Source organism: Haliaeetus albicilla, chromosome 24, assembly GCF_947461875.1.
Source record: "Haliaeetus albicilla chromosome 24, bHalAlb1.1, whole genome shotgun sequence".
Lineage (NCBI taxonomy): Eukaryota > Metazoa > Chordata > Aves > Accipitriformes > Accipitridae > Haliaeetus > Haliaeetus albicilla.
This window is the reverse complement of record NC_091506.1, coordinates 8,595,153-8,616,105: the sequence shown is the minus strand read 5'-3', so window position 1 is coordinate 8,616,105 and position 20,953 is coordinate 8,595,153. Positions and strand designations below refer to the sequence as shown.

Sequence of the window (20,953 nt, the reverse complement as noted above, 5' to 3'; positions counted from 1 at the left end):
CTTCCCAAACTACCAATGTTTGTCTCTCATAATTCCCTGTTTTCTTTTTCACTGCTCTTATATGCTTTCTATTCTGCTAATCTGTAATATGCAGTCATTCCTGCTGGGATCCTTGCAGACCTTCACAAAAGTGAGAAACTGTCTGGGTGCTTTCCTGCATGTTGCTTTTTGAGGCAGTAACAGTCCACTCTGAGCTTTGATGTAGAAATTAGAGCTGCAGGTGTAAGGTACAGGCCCAATGGACTTGGCTTGCTTTTGGTACAGAAAATCCCCAACAGATGGAAATGAGAAAGGGGCATACATCATTATGGGAAAATTTTACTTTAAAGTATGCTTTAAAATTTACTTTGTACACTGCAATCTTCTTGTGATGAGCAATATTATCAATGGAAGAGCGTACTTTAGTAATTGTACTTCAGTTACTTTCATATGTAGTTCACATGACAGAATCTTTTAGCTCATACAGTTGCTTAATTACTTACTGCTTGTGAACCAGCTAAAGGTGTGATTCTCGTGCCACACAGCAGGTATATGAAGCAAGAATAGCATGTTGCATTATAATTTGTAAATGCGTTCTAAAACAGCGAGGCAGAAAATCTAGTCCTCTTCATGCATTTTTTTCTTATATTTTAAAATGAAACTTCACCGAAGTGCATCTATCAAACTTCTTTGTGTGATACTGGGAGCGTGTGCCATCAGATGCAGCCAACATGCTCGCATACACTCACTTCATCTTGGAGATGCAGCGGGTCTCAAGAGGAGATTGATGTGTCTGTAGTATCTGATACTTTTTCATTTGAAGAAAATGATTCGTAGTGTCAGACTTTGTGATCAGTGCTTGAAACATTTCAGCAAACAAGTTTGTTTTTCAGGAGATTCTCGCTAACCTGTGTTGAATTTGGTTTGCTTTTAAAAAATTTTCTAGCCCGTTATTGTTGTGAAGATGATCTCTAAATAGAACTGTGTTTGTAAGCATAGAGTTCATTCCTGGTAACTTTGACAGGCTTCAAGAGATAGAGCTTTTGCTTCTTGCAAAATTTGACAACGGCTTGGCTCATTTTGGTCTGTGGAAGAGTAGAGAAGCTCTGAGTAGGCACAACGAAGCCTAAAGTTGTTTATTGGGACTGGGGGCTTAACCCTCGCTCACTGGCCAAGAAACTCTGACTCTCCCCACAGTAAATTTCTAGTTGCTACCAGTTATATAAATAACAACAAATAAATAAAATAAAACAAAACCCCGAATATAAAATAAATACAAAACAAAATAAAACAAAAAACCCAAACCACCAGCACCCCCAAGGCTGTATTGGAGAGACAAAGAACCTATCTGCTCTTAACAGAGATCATCATTACTTGCAGTAATACTTGTTAATGTATGCAAGCTTTTTGAAGCAGTTGGGGTGAAAGTATGTTAGATTATTACATAGACTCATGAAATAATTTTGAAATATGTATAATAATACAAATGCAAAAGGAGCGGTAGCATCTCAGAATGGAAAATAAAAGCGTGAACAGAAGGGAGATTTGGTTGGACAATTTAAAATTGTTTGAGTGTTTGCTTTTAATGGCATATTCAGTGCATGCTGAAACCATGGGGTGTCTTTACTTGAGCTTAAGCATCTCATTCTTTCAGTTACATGTGCAGTCCCTTTTTTTTCGGTTGGGTTTTTTTTTGTGTGTGTGCATTACATCTTTTGAGAGGTGAATCCTTTGGTACTGCCTATTTCAAGCACTTCACTAGTACTGTCACCCTTGTTCATAGCTAACTGGCAACAAAGTATAGGAGGAGGAGGACAGAACATTTGTAACTTGGGTCTTGAACTCAATTTGATTAATTGTTGTTGATCAAAATTGTTGAATCTTGGCTGAAGAGAGGTCTTTGCCACTCTTAGTCTGCCAGTGATTTGTTCTAACTGTACTTGGTGTTTGTGAGAATCCCAAGGAAGTTTGTGATTGCTCTTTGTACATAACTGAGCTATTTCGGATGAGATGGTCCTCTGGATGGTCATGGAGGGAGGTGCAGAGGAGGCAATTACTTTATTGTAGGTTGAGGTTAGTTGAGCGATGGTCACTGATGCATTAGATGGTGTTCGGAGGTATCGCAGGTCAGAATTGATGCTGGCTGTGTGGTGATGTAGCATGATACCAGTCTTACAGGTTTTAGACTATACTGGTCTTAATAAAGCAAGTGTTGAATTTTCTGTGGGAATGCAGATTGTCAGGTTTTGGTGGGCACCTTCAGAAGACACTCCAGAAGACTTTGTGACTATAGGAATATGTCAGAAGAGCAGGTGGGAGCAAGTTCTGTTCAGCATCGTGTCACCTGATAACAGTTGAACTTCTGGTCTTGGACAGTTAATATGTCCGGGGGGGTGGGGGGAAAAGACTCCATGAACCTCTAGGGCATTCAGCAGAAGCTTTGAGATTTGATTATATTAATTGTTATTAATGGAAGTTACTAGAGCTGTGAGGGTACTGAGAGCTATGCAGTGAACCCTTGTTCTTGAGCCTGTGCTGGGCAGGGTTGAGCAATGAAATCCGGGACTGGGCGAGGAGGGCTCACTAGAAGCATCTTTATCACATAGACCCAAGGTCTAGAATTTTCCCAGCAGCAGGCTCAATAAATAATTAAAGCATTGGTGAAACTTTTGTTCCAATATTAAGTTGTAAATACAAGTAAGAGACAGCATCTTATTTCAAATTTAAATTTGTTTTTATTCAGCCTTGGGAGGTGCTCAGTTGAGTTGATTTTTGTTGTGTTAAATCATGTCAAAGATGCTTAGAGGGCTCTATAGTCCTTGACTGCCTGCAAATACAGTGAGAATTTTTAATAGCTTGAAATAAATATTTTAGGGTAGCAGTACAAAGTGCCATGCTTCTTTTTTGACATACTGCATAGCTATTCACAGTCTGTAATCAGATAAATCTCCTCTTCATTTCATTGCGTTTTAATTGACTATTTACACAAAGCGTTTTAAGGATTTGTGGACTGGTTATTGTAAAACAATTACAAGGAGACTTTAAAAGTGCATCGAACCGTTTAAGAAAATTGTAGAGATAGCTTGAAAAACATGCAATTTGAAGGGATGCTACTTTTGAGATTATCTGCAGTGACTGGCTCTCGTTCTCTTCTTGTTATTTTTTCCCTTAAATCTAAGTTCTGTTTACAATATTTAATTATTTCTGGCGAGATGAGTCACATGTTATAAATAGAATATTGTGAAGTTAGACTGCAAGTTAGTGTCATCTTTTATGCTTTGAAGATACTTTGCAAGTTTTAAATATTACCATAGTATTAGTGTGATATTGCAAGGCCTTGGGGACTTTCACTGGAACTGCAGCCACAAAACTGCCTCAATCTCTCCATAATATGTGAGAAAGCAGGATTTTTTTTTTAAAATATTTTATTTAATAAGAGCCTTTGAACTGGTTTTCTATACACATACCTAACAGTCAGGAATTCACTGTTATCTAATGCTTCTTAAGTGGTATGTATGATTAGCTAGGTTATCCCTATGCAGAAGAGGTGATGTCTTGATAATACTTGATTAAATATTGCTTTTTGTATAGTTTCTGTTCCATATCGAGCAACAAATGCTGAGTGAGAGAAGAACAATGTGATAAATATTATGTAGCAGTACGGCTTTCACATGAATTGATAACACTATCATCTAAGTAGAGCAGGAGAGACAAAAAGGCTTAGTGAAGGGTACTTTTAAATAAATTGGGTTAAGAGGATGCAGATTACTCTCTCTAAGGTAACTGTTTTAAAAGCTATTTCTTCCATTGCAGTGGGTCTATAAAAGAAAATGCATAGAGTTCTTAGACCTGTTCTGACTATGCCTAGCCTATGGCTGTAACTGCCAAAGGCCAGCTGGGGATACGTGAGATCTCTTATCACTTACATGACAGAAAAGATTTCATCTTTCACAAATCATTATAGTATATGATTTGTAATTAACTATTCTAAATAGTTTTTTAAGATGCTTAAAAGTTGTTTCTCTTCCCTTTTAATGAATAAAATTACCACTGCTATGGAAGTTGCCCATATGTATGATACACAACATTACTTGCTAGACATTCTTACTGCTTAGGTGACAGCACAGAGGTGAATACAGCTTTGTACTTGCACTTTAAGTTTTTAGCAGCAAGTGTTAAAATCTGGCACAGGGAATTCAAAGTATAATGGAGCAGAGTAGCATGACTGTAAAAGCAGTTGTCATGGAAGGCAGTGAATTTATTGTAATTGGTGTTCTTGTTGCTAGAAGGCTTGCACAGTCAAAAGTTCTTCCTGCTTGTGCAGGCTGTGTGCAGCTGTGAGCCAGGACCGGTGGTGCAGTGGCTGTCAGGCTGATTCTCGTGGTAAGTGAGATACTCGTGGTAACCCCAGATACTACGGGGTATGACTTCATCAAAGTAAACTGCACATGCAGCTGCTCCCACATCACTTGGAGGCATGATCGCTAGCTTTGGAAACGATCACTGTGATGGTAAATGTTCCAGGTTATTGGCTCAAGTAGACTAGAAATACTCAGATGCTCAGTTATTTGTGTGTAAATGCTGCTTGTCAGCCCTTGTGGAATAAGCTGTTTTGTGGTAACCTGTTTTCCCGTGAGAAGAATCTTTTATTTACAAGCTCACCCTCGCCCCAATTTCAACTTTTGATAGCTTCAGCGTAGCCCATAGACAAACTTCATTGATAGTAAAAGGTGAAACGGATAATTGGTTATGCCTCCCTTCTCTTTTGATGGGATTATAACAGCCAGAAAACTTATGCAGTGTTCTTGATCTGCTTTTCTGTGACTAAGCAGGACTTGCATCTTTCATCAACTGTTCATAGAGTGATAGAAAATGCAGTGATCTCAACTGGCACTGAAAAAATGTATACAAAGCAGCTGAAGGGCTAAAATTCAAGAGGGAGCAGCTTTGAGGTTGTAAATCCATGATGTGCGCTTTTGTTCTGAAATTTAGAGCTCTCACAGTTTTATTTGCAAGAAAGTTTGTTGGATAATTTAATGCTGATATAGTTGCCTGAAAGTTCTACAGCAGCTTGCATTAAAATGAAGTGTAGAAACTTTAATGAGTTAAATTTGAAAAGCAAATAATGTGCTGAATACACAGTAAATTGGATGTTTGTTTTCCTTTAACGTCAAATTCTGTTGTATTTTGCCCTTCATAAATTCAGTTTTCTGTCTACAGTTTTTTTCATTGACTGCATAAACGATGTAGTAGATGTTGTCAGTGGGAAAATCGGAGTTCTGCTAGTGTATTAAGTGATATCGGGGGATGTGAGGTCTTGTCGTGAGCCCCTGAAGTCAACATGGTTTTGCTTGTGACTGGAGGGAGGACGCAGGACCAGGTTATGGGGCTTGGCGGGCGGGAGAGTTTGCATGTGTGCGACAGCACGCTTACTACAACCTTGTGATCAGACAGCCGGCAGAGAAGTACTTCACTATGCAAACATTTTAATTGTCAGCCCCTAGATATTGTAGCCATTGCTTTGTCAAGGTGTGTATAGCCTAAGTGACACCCTCTGGCTATTGTTTCGGACTAAAATACAGAAGAAAATCTGTATTGGTTTACACCTAGGGTGTGGTTCTACAATCTTTTTTTTTTCCTCCCAGTAATGCTGGATTAAGCAGCTCCTCCATCTCTGCTGAGTGAAGGATTTGTGAAATAATGGTTGCATTCTAACTTTAAAGTTGTTTCCAAAACAAGGTGATAGCTGCTTAAAGAAGATACTGAATTTTTCCTGCACGTATTTGGTCCGGTAATCCTAAAATCTGTCGGACAGTGGTTGATTATGTATCTTCTCAGAGTGAATCTGATCCGATTTTTACATGGCTACCTACATGATAGTATAGCATCGTAGATCTTGTATCATGGTTATCTTTAAGTGCATTAGAGATGATGTATCGGTGAATAACTACAGTATAAATCAGGGTCAGTTGTAAGTAGTGTATTGTGAAAACTAAACAGCAAGTAAGAACTAGTTTATATTATTTAACATATTGGTTAGTATTTTTTTAAAATTTATTTTCAATAATTAGCTACATCAGAAAGCCAAGTAATAGAAATCAAAAGTTTCTTTGGCTGAAAATCCTGAGGTGGTTCCCAGGAGAAACTGTGAACTGGAGAAAATACCATTTGAATCTTGGTTACTCTGCTGAGGAAGAGTTACGGTATCATTTATTTTTATCTCTTATTGGAGGGCTATTGCAAATGATGCCAAAAGGAGAAAGAGACATCATCTATACAGTATAGGTAAATGTAAGCCATACCAAATACTCTTCTTAACCCTTCAGAACAAATCTATAGTAGTGTGGAATATCCAGAGGCCTCAAACACTGCAAAGATTTGGGTTAACTGGCTGTATTTTTGATGGGTATGTCAAAGGAACGAAAAGTGTTCCCAATAGTCAGACAGTGTGGGTGTTGGATTATTGAGACAGCCATGTAAAGTAATTTGGAAAGCAGCTTTCAAAATAATAAATTTTCCCAGGAGATGTTAAAATTGTCCGTTTCATTCCTGTTCAATTAGAATGACACTAGAAATGTATTAAAGGAGTTTAACTTGCCTCTGACAACTAGAAGGCTTTGCTGGGTTTTGGTTTGTAAGGAATATAATTTTGGTTTTAAGGATGTTTTCTTCAGATATTTTGTTTTTTTTAAAATGTAGAATCTGTATTTGAATGTGTCCGTTCTGCTCTGCTAAGAGAGATGGCAGTCGTCCTGCTCTCGCTGGTACTAAATGGAAGTATTTGAGAGGAAAGGCTTAAATGACTTTTCTGATAGGCAGCGTTTACTTCATAAAAGTACTTACAGATGAATTTCGGAAAGCAATTTTGTTTTTCATTTCTGTGTAAGTTGTGTTACCCAAAGCAACTGTCTAGAAATCACACTTGTTAAGGAGCTTCTGTTCCATGTTGTAGTTCATGATTTACAGAGGAGAAGTTTTGAGCCAAATTCAATATATCTGTGTTGCCTACCAAAGCTAGTCAAATACGTGCTTATATAATAGGTTGCAAATTTTTGTCCTAGATACTTTTTTTTTTTTTTTTTGTGTGTGGCTAAGTGATTGAAGGAAGACTTCTAATACCAGTTGCGTTATAAGACTGGGGGAAATACCGATGTCTGAACTATACCTGGTACGGTTTGATTATGTTTTGTATCTAGGCTGAGCAGAGCCCTTTCCTTATCTGTTGTTCCTTCTGTAAAACCTGCTTTAATAGCCAGCTGACTTGGTTTGCTTTGCCTGGCTATTTCAACACCGCTATTTCCATGGGGTGTTTGGAGAAGTCCAAAACGCATGGGCCCTTGTTTGGGAAATTTCCTTTTGGTTCTGCCTGGCTATCAGGTTGTGCCCTGAAATGTAGGGCCATAGACCACTGTGTCATTTGCTGGAATAAAACTTGCAAGTCTCTTCTGTTGTTTTTGTGGCCTGAATTTCATGATCTGAAGTGTTAGCTTGATAGCCTTGGAGATAAGAATGCTATTTTTATCTACGGAGTAGGTAGAGCACAGGAGTAAAATCTTCAGTGTGCTGTCAGTGTGTCTCGTTTGAGGCTTGTTTACAACTGCTTGGGATGAAAAAGGGGTTCTCTGTGCAATGCTGCAATTCTCTGTCCTGCTGACACCGTCGAGAGTCGTTGTCGATAACCACGACGATGTGAAGGAAGGCCCCTGTCCTGGGAATGGACCAAAACCACAGTCGGGTTAGATGGTGCTCTTCATGGTAAAATGGGAAGACGTGGTGGTAAGGTGCAGCATCAGCAGTTTTATTTCTAATTTAATCACTCTAAGAGTTTTCCTGCGTTCCTGTGAGTAATGTTGTGAGATCGAGGCTTCACAGGAAGCACTGTGTTGTTCGTCATCGCAGTGATTCAGGGTGATGTCACCGACTGGTGGGAGCATTTGGGGTGTCCGTACTGTTATGGTGGCCCCGCAATACCCTTTCTTGGACTTCTTTGGCATCTTTTCCCAAGTGCTCCACACTGTTGCTGGAAGCAAAAGCTTTTGAGCTATTTCCAAACACAAAGCGGTGCATTGTGGGCCAGCGCTGGGAAGACTGGCTCGACGAGTTTGGCAGCAGTGGCTTTGGCTTCCTGCCTACCCTGGATAGGCACCAGTAGAGATTGCCGTGGTCTCTGAGCGGGTTTGAGCTGAAGACCTCAGCCTAGGTCCTGAAATTCATGCGCGTGCAACTGCTGTGTCTGGCAAAGGATCCGCTTCTGTTCTAAACCACGGTTTTGTTATCCTAGATATGTTTGCAGTAGTTATCTTTTGTCTGCTTTAGGAAGGTGGATGGTGTTATTTGTTGTCAGTGTACTGGAGGGTGGTACGCTCTACAAATTCATTATAGTATCAAAGGATAACGTTCACCTTTCAATTTTCTGTATCTATTTAATCTTACTTAGCATTGTCATCCTGAGTCATCTAGGAGCAGTTAACTAGTGCTCTGAAATGTTCTTTTCCATGGCTTTTTTTGAATAGCAACTCTTTATGTTCTTTGCTGTGCCTCTTGCTTAATACTGACTCTATACATCTTCTATGACATCTCCTCTACAAACGTTTGCAAACAGGCCTAGTCTTGTAACACGATGCATCGGGACCACCACTTGAGGTTTGTGGGGTTCTTGGGGGTGTACAGGACACCACTTGCCTGTGTCTCATTGCACAGTCGTACACCGAATATGTCTAATCTTCTCATATCTGCATAAGGATGACTTTGTCTTGCTGCTTGTATAATCAGATTTATTGTTTTTATGTCCTTTTTGACGTAGGATGTCTCAAAATTAGAACTTGTGCCCAATTCAGTATTTTTTCCCAAGAGTAGAGCATTTTGCTTCCTAGCTGGCCTACAAAAGGGAGAAGAGTTCTTTTTTTCACCTCCCCCTGTGTATTTAGGTCCATTGATACGTATCAGCATACCTTCTTCCCAAGTGTGACAGTAGTGCTGATAGCTGCAGAGGGACCAGAGGAGAGAAGTAGTCCTAGAAGTGTCTGGCAAAAATGTGAGATAGACCAAACCAGCCAAATCAGGACATTAAGTAGTCTGAGCAAATTCTTCTCTCCTTTCCTTTTGTTTTGTTTTGTTTTGCTGAAGGCATTACCTTCTGTGTACATCACAAGTGGGCTGGTGTTCCGGTTATGTTATAGAGGCCCAGACCATGAAAGAGCAGAGAAATTACTTTAAAGCATGTCAGCCCTTTCAGATCTTCTGCATGTATAGTAAGATCTAAGGGATCTTCATTTTTGAATACATCTAAACTTAAAAATATTAAAATTTGCAGTCCTTCACAACCTGTTTCTGTTTAAGCGTGAGATGGGTGATTTCAGTAACAGAGAACTAGTGCCACATATGGAAGAATAATAGCTGGTACAGATTTGTTCACCCAGTGTTTTCAAAGTCTTTTTTTTTTATTCTATAACACGTATGTATTTTATGTGTAATATTTGGAGATGGAATTCTGGAAAATTTTTTGAAGGTGGGCTCCTAAAATAAGGCGAATCACTTTTTAACAGTGAAGAAATACATCTTGAAATAAGGAGAGTGATGGGCTTATTCTAAAAGGGAGATGATGTGCAAAGGCAAAACCTAAATTTCTTCTTTAGAAGAATTTGAAATTCCATAATAATAATAATAAAAAAAAAATTCACTTCCTTAAAGAGTTTTTAGGCTGAACTGGGCCTGTGGAATTACTAACCTTACACTGTGAACAGGTAGCCTGATTTTCTTCAGTGCTTGCCTATTTAGTTAATGTAACTGTGTGTGAGAGGACAACTCACACTGGTTTAAAGCCTAACGCTTCTGAACAGATAGATCCCCTCTTGGAAGGGAAGCTCTGATGACTGTAGCTCTGTATGTGCTGGAATATATCAACTATGAGAAGTAAAGTCTTAGAGTTTACTGGTTCCTCAGCTAGATAAGTGAAATAGGCATATCTGTTTGTCTAAAGGTATGTAATAGCCAAGTATAAAATTGTGTCACTACATGTGTGTTCAAATACATAAGAAGTGGGTTAGCTCTTTTACTGCACTATAACAACAAAAACATTGTTTTATTTTCCACTTTATCTTTTAATCTTATTAAATATCACAGTACTGCTGGGTTTTTTTGTTTTGTTTTTTTTTTGCTATAGTACATTTAATGCCTGTTGCTGTGCAAGTTGCCTTTTTTTTTTTTTATCGTATCAAACGAACTGCTAGTAAATCCGTAAAGCAAAGGAAGTAAATTTTAATGGAAAAACTAATAGCGCCTGCCAAATTGAGAGGGGTACAGAAATGTAAGTCTGTATGTGAAAATCAGCAGGCATCAGTTTCCTTATAGCTATATTAGACGTGACTGAAACAGTCTTATTTTTGAAGTGGATGTTCCAGTGCATGGAGAATGGGAGTGGCAGGGGTGGGGTGGTTTTAGGTAGTTGGGTTGCCTAATAAAAGAAAATACTGAAACAGAATTCAGTTGACAGGTCATCTGCATTATTTTCCTTAAATTTTTTTTTTTTGGCATATGCTGATTTGCTCCCTCAGGTGTCAGGTGCATGATATAGAATGTATGCAGAGTATTCTTTGTGCAAAGTTGCATTGTCTTTGCACAATTAGAGAATCATGCCATGCTGCTCTCACACAGGAGTTGGGGCTGCGTTTGGCAAGGAAAAGGGTAGAAGAGGTTGAAAGATGAGCACTACGCGTGTCCTATGTAGCAGGGAAAATAATGTGTTAACTGATGATGTTTTTAATATGAAGATTTCAATAATGCCATTGTGCAAGAGATGCATAACTGTCTGTAGTTCTTATTTTTATTGGTTTGAAAAAGTTTATATTTTTAAAGACTGATTGACTCTGGTGTTTCTGATGCCACTTTTTTGTTTATTTTTTATTATTACTAAATTGTGTTGTTTTCTCCAATGGCAAAAGATGTAGTTATGGGTACATTGTATTCCTCCAGTTCTTAGTTAGTAAGAAAACGTGTGCTCTACTTCCTCAGTTACCCAGTGCCGAGTTACAGCCAGCAGCCAGTTGCATTGCTGTGATATGGACGGTTACAGAGGGAAAGACAGCAAAAACCATGTGCCAATTTTTTTTTTTTTTTCCCCCCACTCAAAGGCATGTCTAGGTAGGATATGGGAGAGGGTGAGGAGCTTGGAAAATGTTCACCATTTGCAGTCACGATGTATGAAAATACTTCTGCTGCAATGAGCAGTTTTATGTAAACCATGAGTTTGGGTTTAAATGAAACAAACTTCCTCTTTCCTACTACAAAAGTACGGCTGCTGCAAAGTACACAGAGTGCTGTGTGTGAAAGAGGAGAAAAGTACCGAACTTGTTGATGTTAAAACAATTCATAACAGTAGCATGCTTTAGGGTATATGACTTAAAATACAATTTAGACTATTCTGTGGATAATTTATTTAATTTTAATTGAGGCTATGTTTGTGACTAGTTGCTTATCCAGAACTTATTTCCACCCCCCCCATAATAGACCCTTTTTTTCTGCATAATTGAAGTGTTTCTGTGTACGCTTTCATATTAAATTAGTGGAGATTTTAATTTTACTGTGTGAACTCCAAGTTTTTTATTTCCTGAAGTCTATTTAATTTTTGTGTTATAATCGCAAAATTAAACTCAACTTTGAGAGTACCTTAAGCTATTTTAGGACTGGATATGTAACAAATTGGTTTTGGGTTTTGTTTTGTTTTTTTGACACAAAAACATAAATAATAATTTGTTGACTTCCCTAAAATACAGTAGTGGCACGATGAGATCATGTCATCTAAAAATAATGCATGACTTTGAAGATTTCTTACATGACAAATTGTATGTTCAGCATTTGCATGACGTTATACAAATTGGCTGGAGAAACTTAAAATATCTTCAATATTAACTCTGAAAACTCATTAATGAGTAAATGGGAATAGTCTTTGCAGATGACTGCATTCAAATTGCTGATGAAAACCTGATGTAACAGAATACAATGGGGGGGGGAGACTTTTTCATCTGCTGAAAAGCTTTAAATATGCTACTTGTGTTTCATTGAGAAATCTATTAATCAGTCTTTCTACAGACAATCTTCTGTAAACTTGCTCACTGAAATTTTGTATTATTCTGTATAATAAACTTAGAAAACCTGTTTAGTAGTTTTGAATGAACAATTTGACGTATGTTTTGTGCTTGATTTTTCCAAAAGATTGTGTGTAGCTGAATTCATATACAAAGAATTTAACTAAATACTTAGATGTCTGCTTTAATATGTGTTTTATATATAATTACGGGAACATTCAAATCTTGGGAGCCTAAAATTAGAACACCCAGCTGCACGCTAGGCTGCAGGTGCGTGTGTGCCTGACACACTTCTCTTTGGTATCTGCTGCTCAGTTTTTATCGGTGGGCATGGTACAGAAATTTCCTGACTGTTAAATTTTAGAGAACAGGAGACGTAGCGACTGTCAGTGTTGCATTCTGCATCCTCACAGGGAGAGGGAAGAAAGGCCACAGGAGAACTGCAGTGATAATGTGCTCGTAGCCTTGCAAAAAGACTGGTGTTTGGATTTGCTGCTTGGGTATGCACGGAGGAGTGTTGCTGCCTGCAGCATGTGGCAAACCTTTTTGCTGGAGGGGGCAGTGCAGGGGATGGGATTTTGGAAACGTAGCATGGCTGGACCCACGGAAAACATGAGCCAGGAAAGGTAGGTCCTTCTTCACCCTTTCAGGTTTCACTGGGCAAGATTCCACCTTGAATTTGGGAAAGCAAAGTAAAAACTACAGAACCTTAGCTTTGGAAAAATAGACTGGCTTGGGTTCCAAAAGGAGACTGGACAGAGGACTCTGCTTTTAGAGACAAAGCGTTCTAGCACTAGTAAAGATTTACGACAGTGATCAAATCTCATAATGCGGCTCCTGTGCCTCGTTAAACTAGATTGGGGGGTTTTTGGGTCTTGAAGTGAAAGTCATTGCTCTGAGCCAAAACTTTGAGGTTTGGGTATTCTTAGGGCTTCAGTAAAATGCTGTGTAATTGCTATATTTGCCAAAGTGGAAAATGCAGTAAAAACATTTAATCAAGTCTTCAGCTGTTCCCTCCTTCATCTGATCAATCAGCAACTGCATGGTGAAACAAAGTTCATGCACTTATGCTCAGAACCCAAGGAGAGAGCTGTGCCTTTCAAACGTCTCATCAAAAAGCTGGGCTTTCAAAGCTGTATGTGCAAAAAATGTAAGTTACTTAATGTACAGAGCGGAGTCGGCAAGGAGTTTAAAAAATAGATAACCTTGCAGAAAATACTTTAGCAATGCTTCCCTCTGAACCTAAATGAAACAGTTCAGGTATCAGAATGTCCATTTGTTTTGCTTTATTTCGTATTAAAAGCTTTTTTGTATCTGAGGCAACATGAGCATGAACCTTATGGGACAGATTTTTGAAAGAAGTGTTTCTGTATGTAAATTTGATCATTTTATGTTTGGTTTGCTTGATTATGCATATGTTCTTTGCAGGCACAAATTTTTATGCCTGCACATATGGTTCATAAAATACTTGTGTTCTATTAATACTTAAGTGTTCATTACTTGAAATTTTGAAGAAAACCCTCCAGTATGTATATTTTACTAGAATCTCTTATTTTGGCTTAAAACTTGTGTAAACCAGAGCACTCTGAATATTATATGGTTTCAGTTATTTTGTTCATCTTGCATAGTACACAGTAAAAAATTTGCCAGTAGTTTAATATCATTTCAACATTGGTAAGTATACAAAACCACATATGTGTTCATGAATGATATGCACTTGAGTGTTTCTGGAAAATAGTTTGGAAAAATATTGTGTAGAAAATATTTTAGTTGCAGAAAGCAAAGTCTGTGTGAAAGGTAAGTTTTGAGACATTAACTTAAATCACTTTTTTTTTTTAAACATTCTTATCAATTACAATACGGGACTACACAACTTAGAATTGATGGGAGCTTTACTTAACTAAGTTAGTTAAGATACCTTGTAGTGCTGTTTGTGCGGAAAGCTTGCTGCCTCAGGCTTACATCCAAGATCCTCCTTGCACCTGAAGATTACTTGTTCTTGACAACTAATATCAGCAACAGATCCAGCAGGATTCACCCGGTGTGCAGATTTCTTGGCAGAATTTTAGCTTTTTGGGCTGACTATAAGCCGTTGGTCTGGTTGTAACCAAGCTCAGCTTTCTATCTGAAATCTGCCCGGGTTTGGTGCAGGCTGTTTCATGTGGTCGTCAGTGCTGGTTAGTCGTCTTCCTTCTCCCTCTTCATGCCTCTCCCGCAAATCACAAGCTCTTAAAAATAGTAATTTGGGAGGTTTTGTCTGCTTTCAGATATTAAAATGACATTCGTGTTCTCCACAACCATAAAGGGTAAAACAATAGAAATATTTTTATTACTTTAACAGGATCTGACAGTACCCGGCGCAAGTGTTATAAGCAAATTAAGGGAGGTGGCACAAAACCTCTTTTCCTTTAAGATGTCAGCTAGCTTTAAGTTACTGCAGCTGTGTATTTTTTTTTTTCCTCCCCTTTTTGAAATTTTTTCAGATGCTGGTGAAGAGTTGTGTTATCTTAAAGAAAAGTTCTAAATAAAAGCATGCTTTTAGAGAAAGAGATCTACCAGTTAAGTTAAAACGAGGTTACTCACGTATTTTTTTACCTTAGTATGATCAAGACTAATTCTTTTCTAATGAGAAGAGAAAACACTGCTGGTATGGAGCAAATGTATTCAAGATAGTTGTTGTGGACATTATTTGAACGTACTTGGTCCATGAAGTAAATAGTTCAAACAATCCAGATCTGGCGACATTTCAAAAAAATGGGATTTATTTACAATTTCCTTATATAGTACCTCCAGAACAGTTCCCTGATGTCTTAATGGAAAGCCTAGTGAATCAATAAAAGTTGGTACATTTACTTAGGGTGGATTTGGATCAGGCCCCAGTAAAAAGAAAAATAAATTCTGTGTTTGGGGAGTTGTAAAGATAATAGGGAGTTATATCTATTGTGAGTGTGAAGTTAATAGTCTAGCGCATCGTGTTTTTAATGCATCTAATATTAACTATAGTGATTAAAAATATTCTGGAGGTATAATCGGGTTGGTGGTGTGCTGAAGGCATGTTATGCTACGCTGTGGGGATCTTTGTAGTCAAAACATTTTACTGTTCATGTCGGACATCAGCATGAAATGTCCATTGTCAAATTACACTAAATGGCAAGCAGTACATACATGTTTGTGATAAATCAGACTCAGACTTTTAAAAATAATCTTAATAAGTAGATGTTTATGTTGGGAGTGGATACAGAAGAAGTGAGCATTAGCAGTGTTCTGGCTTAAAAAATATTTCTGCAGTACTCTGATGTATTCTTGTCACTTTTTTGACCAAGCTTTCTATTCTTTTGCCCTAACTCTGATAGAGTCTGTTCTTTGCCCTTTCACTTCTGCCCTTGCTAGATTTGCTTTCTCTTCCTCTGTTTCAGTTTTCACTCTCCTCCTTGTTTTTTTCAGTCGTGGTGAGCAGACTTCTGCAAAATGGGAAACTTTTGCTCTGGTGTCTGCAAACAGCCAGGATTAGGGCTCCTTTCACTGTCTTCCTCTAGACTTTGCTGTCCTGGAGAAGATCTTGACCTTACTTTTTTTGGTGATATTTCATTTCTAAAGGGATGTTGTCTTATTAGACACTAGGATAGATGGACTGGGACAACAAGACTTGCAGGAAATTTGATAAATGTTGGTGTTTTAAAAAAAACCAAAACAAACCTGTAAAAGTATGCAGCAGACCTGTGGTAGTCACTGAATCTAGTAGCTTGATAAACACAAACTGCCGACCTGTTCTCTAACTGTGGGTTTTTTAGCCTGTTTTATTTGTTCTGTTGTCTGTGATGTTAAGGAATAGAATTGAGAGGACACAGACACAGTTACTTTTAATGACCACAAGCATGAATTTCTGGAGTGTAATGGTCCTGAAAGAGAATGCTGGAAATCCTAAGGAATTAACTTATGTGCTTCTACATCCCTGCGGAGAAGAGGAGATGGCAGCTCAGTTTAAGAAAGTTTTTCAGAGTAGACGTGCTGAGCTCCATGTTACTTAATGTATGGTATGCCAGATTGTCCATTATTGTTTTTCCTTTTTTATTAGAAAAGATGCTATACTGGCCTTTTCCAAATAAGAAGCATTTTCCTTATTACATGCTCAACAAATAATGCAGTTAAGATATCTCAGAATTGCCTATGGCACGGGCTTGTTTTAGCCTTGGTAAAGAGTACAGCAGTATATAATTTAAAGTTACCTTTTTAAAAACACTGTAACCAAGTTACATTTGAAAGGAGAAGTGAATTCTAGAGGTCACAACCTTCAGAGGTTTCATATTATAGAGGTAAATGAAGTTGGTTTTCTTTATGGTGTTAATAGAATTAATGTAACTAGCAGCTCCTATAACTGTATTTCTATGTTGATACCATTTAAATAACTGCATTTATGGAAGAATAAATGGAAAGTTTGATGTCTTAGTTTAAATTTTTAGTTTGACCTTGAAAAACATTCCCAGATGGATAGAGTTAAATGAGCCCAGCTTTGAAAGAGGAACATATGAATCATGGTTGCTAGGCTCTTCCTTGAGAGGCACAGGCTTTACATTTACAGTGAAGCATTTCAAAAAGTGATCTTTAAACTCACAGGAACAGTGCAGTTGAAATGACACTGGTGAAATACTATAAATTTCATTAGACTTTTAAATAGAGAATTTGCATGTCATTAAATGGAAAAGGTATAAAGTATTAGACATTAGAATATCAACTGCAAGACTTGCGAACTTTCATAAGTGGTTGAGAGGGGAACAGAAAAATAGGCATCCATCTCCTACTCGTGGTACGTACTTCTTACATAAGTTTTGTTAAACTATTCTATATATTATTCTCTAACATTTGCGTGGTCTAATTTGTCATTCTCATACTAGTTACGGATAGGTGTTTGCCCCATTGGAACGCAGAAACAGAAATAAGATTTCCCTGAAACTTGCTCGTGCTCTGCTTGACTAAAATGACAGTGAAGCACATTTAAACACATGGGAGCTTACCTGCCTAAGACTGAGGTTGGGAAGTGTGGATTCAGGTCTCCTGCAGTTGTCTTAACTGATCTTGGTTGGGTCACACTCCTTGCAGTTTCAAACCCATTGTTAGAACTAATGTTCAGGTCTCTGAAGTATTGATACTACTTTTTGCCCACTGGTATCTAATCTGTGGCCCTTATGGGCTGGTCTCGTGTGTTCATGCAATGCTCAGCACAGGCAGGTTCCAGGGTTATTTGGGGCCCTATGGGTTTCTCTAACAAAAGGATTTGATTGTATCTATTTAAATAAATGCTCTGATAATAAAAAGCTATGGTTTATTTTACCCCATATGAGAAAACAAAAGGAGTTGCATTTAAGACTCTAACCTTCACTTGCTGGTTACGTTTAGATGCTGCTCTATTATCAGTACTGTAGGAGAGTACTGCGGGGGTAGAAGATCTTTTACATTGATTTGTGTAATCTGGCTGAAGTCTTGTGTGTGACTTCCTTTGAAATCATGGTTGTGATTTTGGGTGTGCAGCAAATCGGTTGGGCTTGATGATCTTAAAGGTCTTTTCCAACCTAAATGATTCTGAGATAAATCCTTTTCTCTGTGTCAAGTGGTTTTACTCTTAGAATGTTTCTTTATGAGTTTGTCTGTTCCCTAGTATTTTGGCATTGCTTTCTGTCACTTGGAGCTTTGATTTTAAAACTCTGAAGATGTGCTTCACAGTGTAAAGGACACTTGTAAATCATTTGGATTTCTTGGGATCCCTCGACTGAAATAGGAAAACATCAATTTCTGCCACTTTGTTTCACTTGTTTAAAATCGCAGCTCTGTATTGCCAGCAAATATTCATATAAAGTGTACTTAAATGGAGTGAGCGTGATGTCTCAGACTAGTGTCAATGAGTGCTTTATCTTGCAAGAGACACAAAAGTAGGCAATCCTTTTCTCGTGTTAACGATTTACCCCCTGCATTCTGTACAAGCTGGTGTAAAGTCTGCAAATCCAGTGTTGTCTGAAAGGTACGGTTATGAGAACAGGTTACAGGGAGTGGATTTACAGTTTGTTAGACGTTATACAGTAGTAGCCTGTCTGTGTGCTATTAACAATGTAAATAGCAGGCAGTGCACACTGTTATTGTCCCATTCATCATGGTGTATTAGTAGTCAAATGGAAGTGACCCTGGAGTATTTGCTTGCCGTGTGGAAACCTTTTTACACAGGCATACCCGAAGAGCTCCTGCATGAAATATTAGCAATGACATTTAAGTTTATACCTTTTTTTTTCTTACCTAGCTTGATATTGCATCACAAAAAGTATATACTGAAAAATAGAAGTTTATTATTCCTCTCTGATTCCCCCCAGCATATATTTACTAGTTTTGCCTATTTTGCAGTAAGTTAGGTGTGCCCGAGGTCTTAATACTTTTAAAAATAAATATCATATAAATAAATAAGCAAGACTTGCTACTTAATGCAGTGCAAATCAGATAATTTTATTTATTTATTTATTTATTTAATGTAACCTCAGTTGTGGAGGTGCCTGTGACTTAGATAAGTGTAGCTCTGATCTATCACAGCCATGTCAGATGTCCATGGTCATTGTATTTGCATCCAACTGTAAATCCAGTTGCAGCTGTTATTGCAGGTATCATGCTTAATTTTAATGTAGCACTGATAAGGTTTTTGGAAAACCTGGGGTAGACCTTATTATTTTTTTTTTTTTTTTTTTAACGAAAAGTAATTAAATTGTTATGATGAAGATACTTACTACAAAGGGAGCCCTTAATTCTGGAAGCCATTCGGTGTGGATACATTCTTTTGTCTGGGAGGAGCAAAGTGGAGTCCGTGGGGCTCTACAGGGCTGACAGCGTCATTCTGCCAGCAGTTACCTTGCGTTATGGCACATTCACTCTTAAAGTGCAGCCCATTCAATTTATTTCATAATTGGTGTTCCATTAATGAACAAAAATGTGCATGTTGTTAAAAATACACATAGGCAAATTAGCAGCTTTAAAACAAAACTCTAGGGTCAGTTCTAGCACAGAGATAAATAAGTTTAATTTAATTTCTAAGTTAACTGTTAAGATAAATCTATTACTTGAGGTTTTTGGGTTTTTTTTTTAAGAAAATAAGTTTTCTTATATCAGTTTTAAACCTTTAGTGTTATAGATCCCTTAGCCATATGTTTGGCAATAATGAATTTATACTATTATGTTTGCAGTTTCCTGTTTTTTGTCGTCTTATGACTGAATAACATTTTTAGTTATATAAATGTAATATACCTTGAAGTTGTGTAGTAAATGTTGTATTTAATGCTCCAGTAGTCTCTGAATGCAGTTTTAACTGTTAAACTCTCTTCTTAAGAAACTGTATTCTTAAAACCAAAATTGTAGAAACTAATTTTATTAGTAAAAGTCTGCAAGTATGTGTGTTATCTCTGAAATCCACACATGCTCTGACATACTGTTATCTCTATTTCTCTCTCTTAATATAGCTGTTACACAGATCTCTGGCAGCAGATGGCTGGACTATAATGCACTGTTAAACAAATAAAACCATTAGGCATGTAATACTGCCTGGTAAATGACTGTGTGTTTAAAATGGTTTAAAACAATTAAATAGAAAATAAAGTTCATTTTTAAATTGGAATAAAATCCAAACCCCTTTCAGAATACATAAAACATCCCCTCTTACATTGTGTTTGTCATTTGAAGTCAGTCTTTTTTTATTACATTCTTGCATCTGGTGTAAGTTAATCAGTCCTAAATCAGTTTTCTAATAGATGTTTTCTGCAAGTAATCGCTCCTTTTACATTTATCTTTGTAGGAAGATTTTTGCTTTTGTAATACTCCAGCACAAAATTATCTATTGCATTATATGCTCTTTTTTCCTCATTTTCAAATTTGATACAAATGTATTAAAATTATGTTTCAACACTAGTGTCATGGCTCTGTAATTAAACTGTTTTTCAATAATTGTCAGCAGCTGAGAGATGCCATTTTGTCTTTTTGTTTTTAGATATGCCAATATTTGGTCTTTGCCCGGCTCATGATGATTTCTATTTGGTGATGTGTAACCACTGTAATCAGGTCGTAAAACCACAGGCATTTCAATCACATTATGGTAAGTGCTTAACTATTTTTAATAATTAAGCGTGAGGTTAAATCAGGATTAAGCCTGGCAATTTTTTTAAAAATTGATGGTACATAGATCATTACATTATAAATAATGTCAAAGAACATAACCTGTGTTTAATCATTTTATATACATTGTAATGCAGTTACGTAAAGATCTTGTTCCTTTTAATTTTTTTAATGCCTTCTTGAAATGCTGCATACATACAGTTCAATTTTGAAATGACATATATAGTGTATTTCACAGACAGTATGTGTAGTGTGTTTGTGTGTGTCATTTCTCCTTGTGTATTTGTACAGATTATTTTTACGCGGGTTCTGTTACAGTGTGAACTTGAGCTAAAAGCTAAACGTACAAATTTTGTTGTAAAACGTAGTATGCTTCCAATGGCCAGTAAGCTTGCTTATTTATTTTCAGAAGTATCAGTTTGTGTTTGTTTTACTGGTCCGATGGTTTTGTATATAAACTGTGCTAGGAAGCTCTTGTTGTGTTGGTTGGTGTTAGCCAGTGTTTATAGAGGACTGAGAAAATGTGAAGTGCTACGTAAGTTCAAGTGCTCAGTTACTTCCTACAAACCTAACTGGGGGAGGTTGGCAGTTCTTTTCCACACTCCTCTCAAGACTAGAAATAAACCTCAAACAATTTCATGCCAATATTTGGATAGGAGGTTTTTGGAATTCAGCTTTTTGTTTCTTGAGAAATTCAGGAGATGTTTTCTGACCAAGTGCTAATAAAAAAAGATAGACTTTTGAACTATTCCTTC

The 20,953-nt window shown here is 37.4% G+C and overlaps 1 protein-coding gene across 6 annotated transcripts in view; it reads left to right on the top strand.

Moving 5' to 3' along the window:
* The window catches only part of ATXN7 (ataxin 7), a 91,149-nt gene that overhangs the window by 30,628 nt on the left and 39,568 nt on the right, over positions 1 to 20,953 (top strand). For 5 of the 6 annotated variants that reach the window (XM_069811952.1, XM_069811949.1, XM_069811950.1 and 2 more), the window contains one exon: positions 20,074 to 20,178. The exons of the other annotated variant lie outside the window; for it this stretch is intronic. In XM_069811952.1, coding sequence (XP_069668053.1) covers positions 20,074 to 20,178 — 105 coding nt within the window. The remainder of the gene's footprint in view (positions 1 to 20,073; positions 20,179 to 20,953) is intronic. 6 annotated transcript variants of the gene reach the window in all.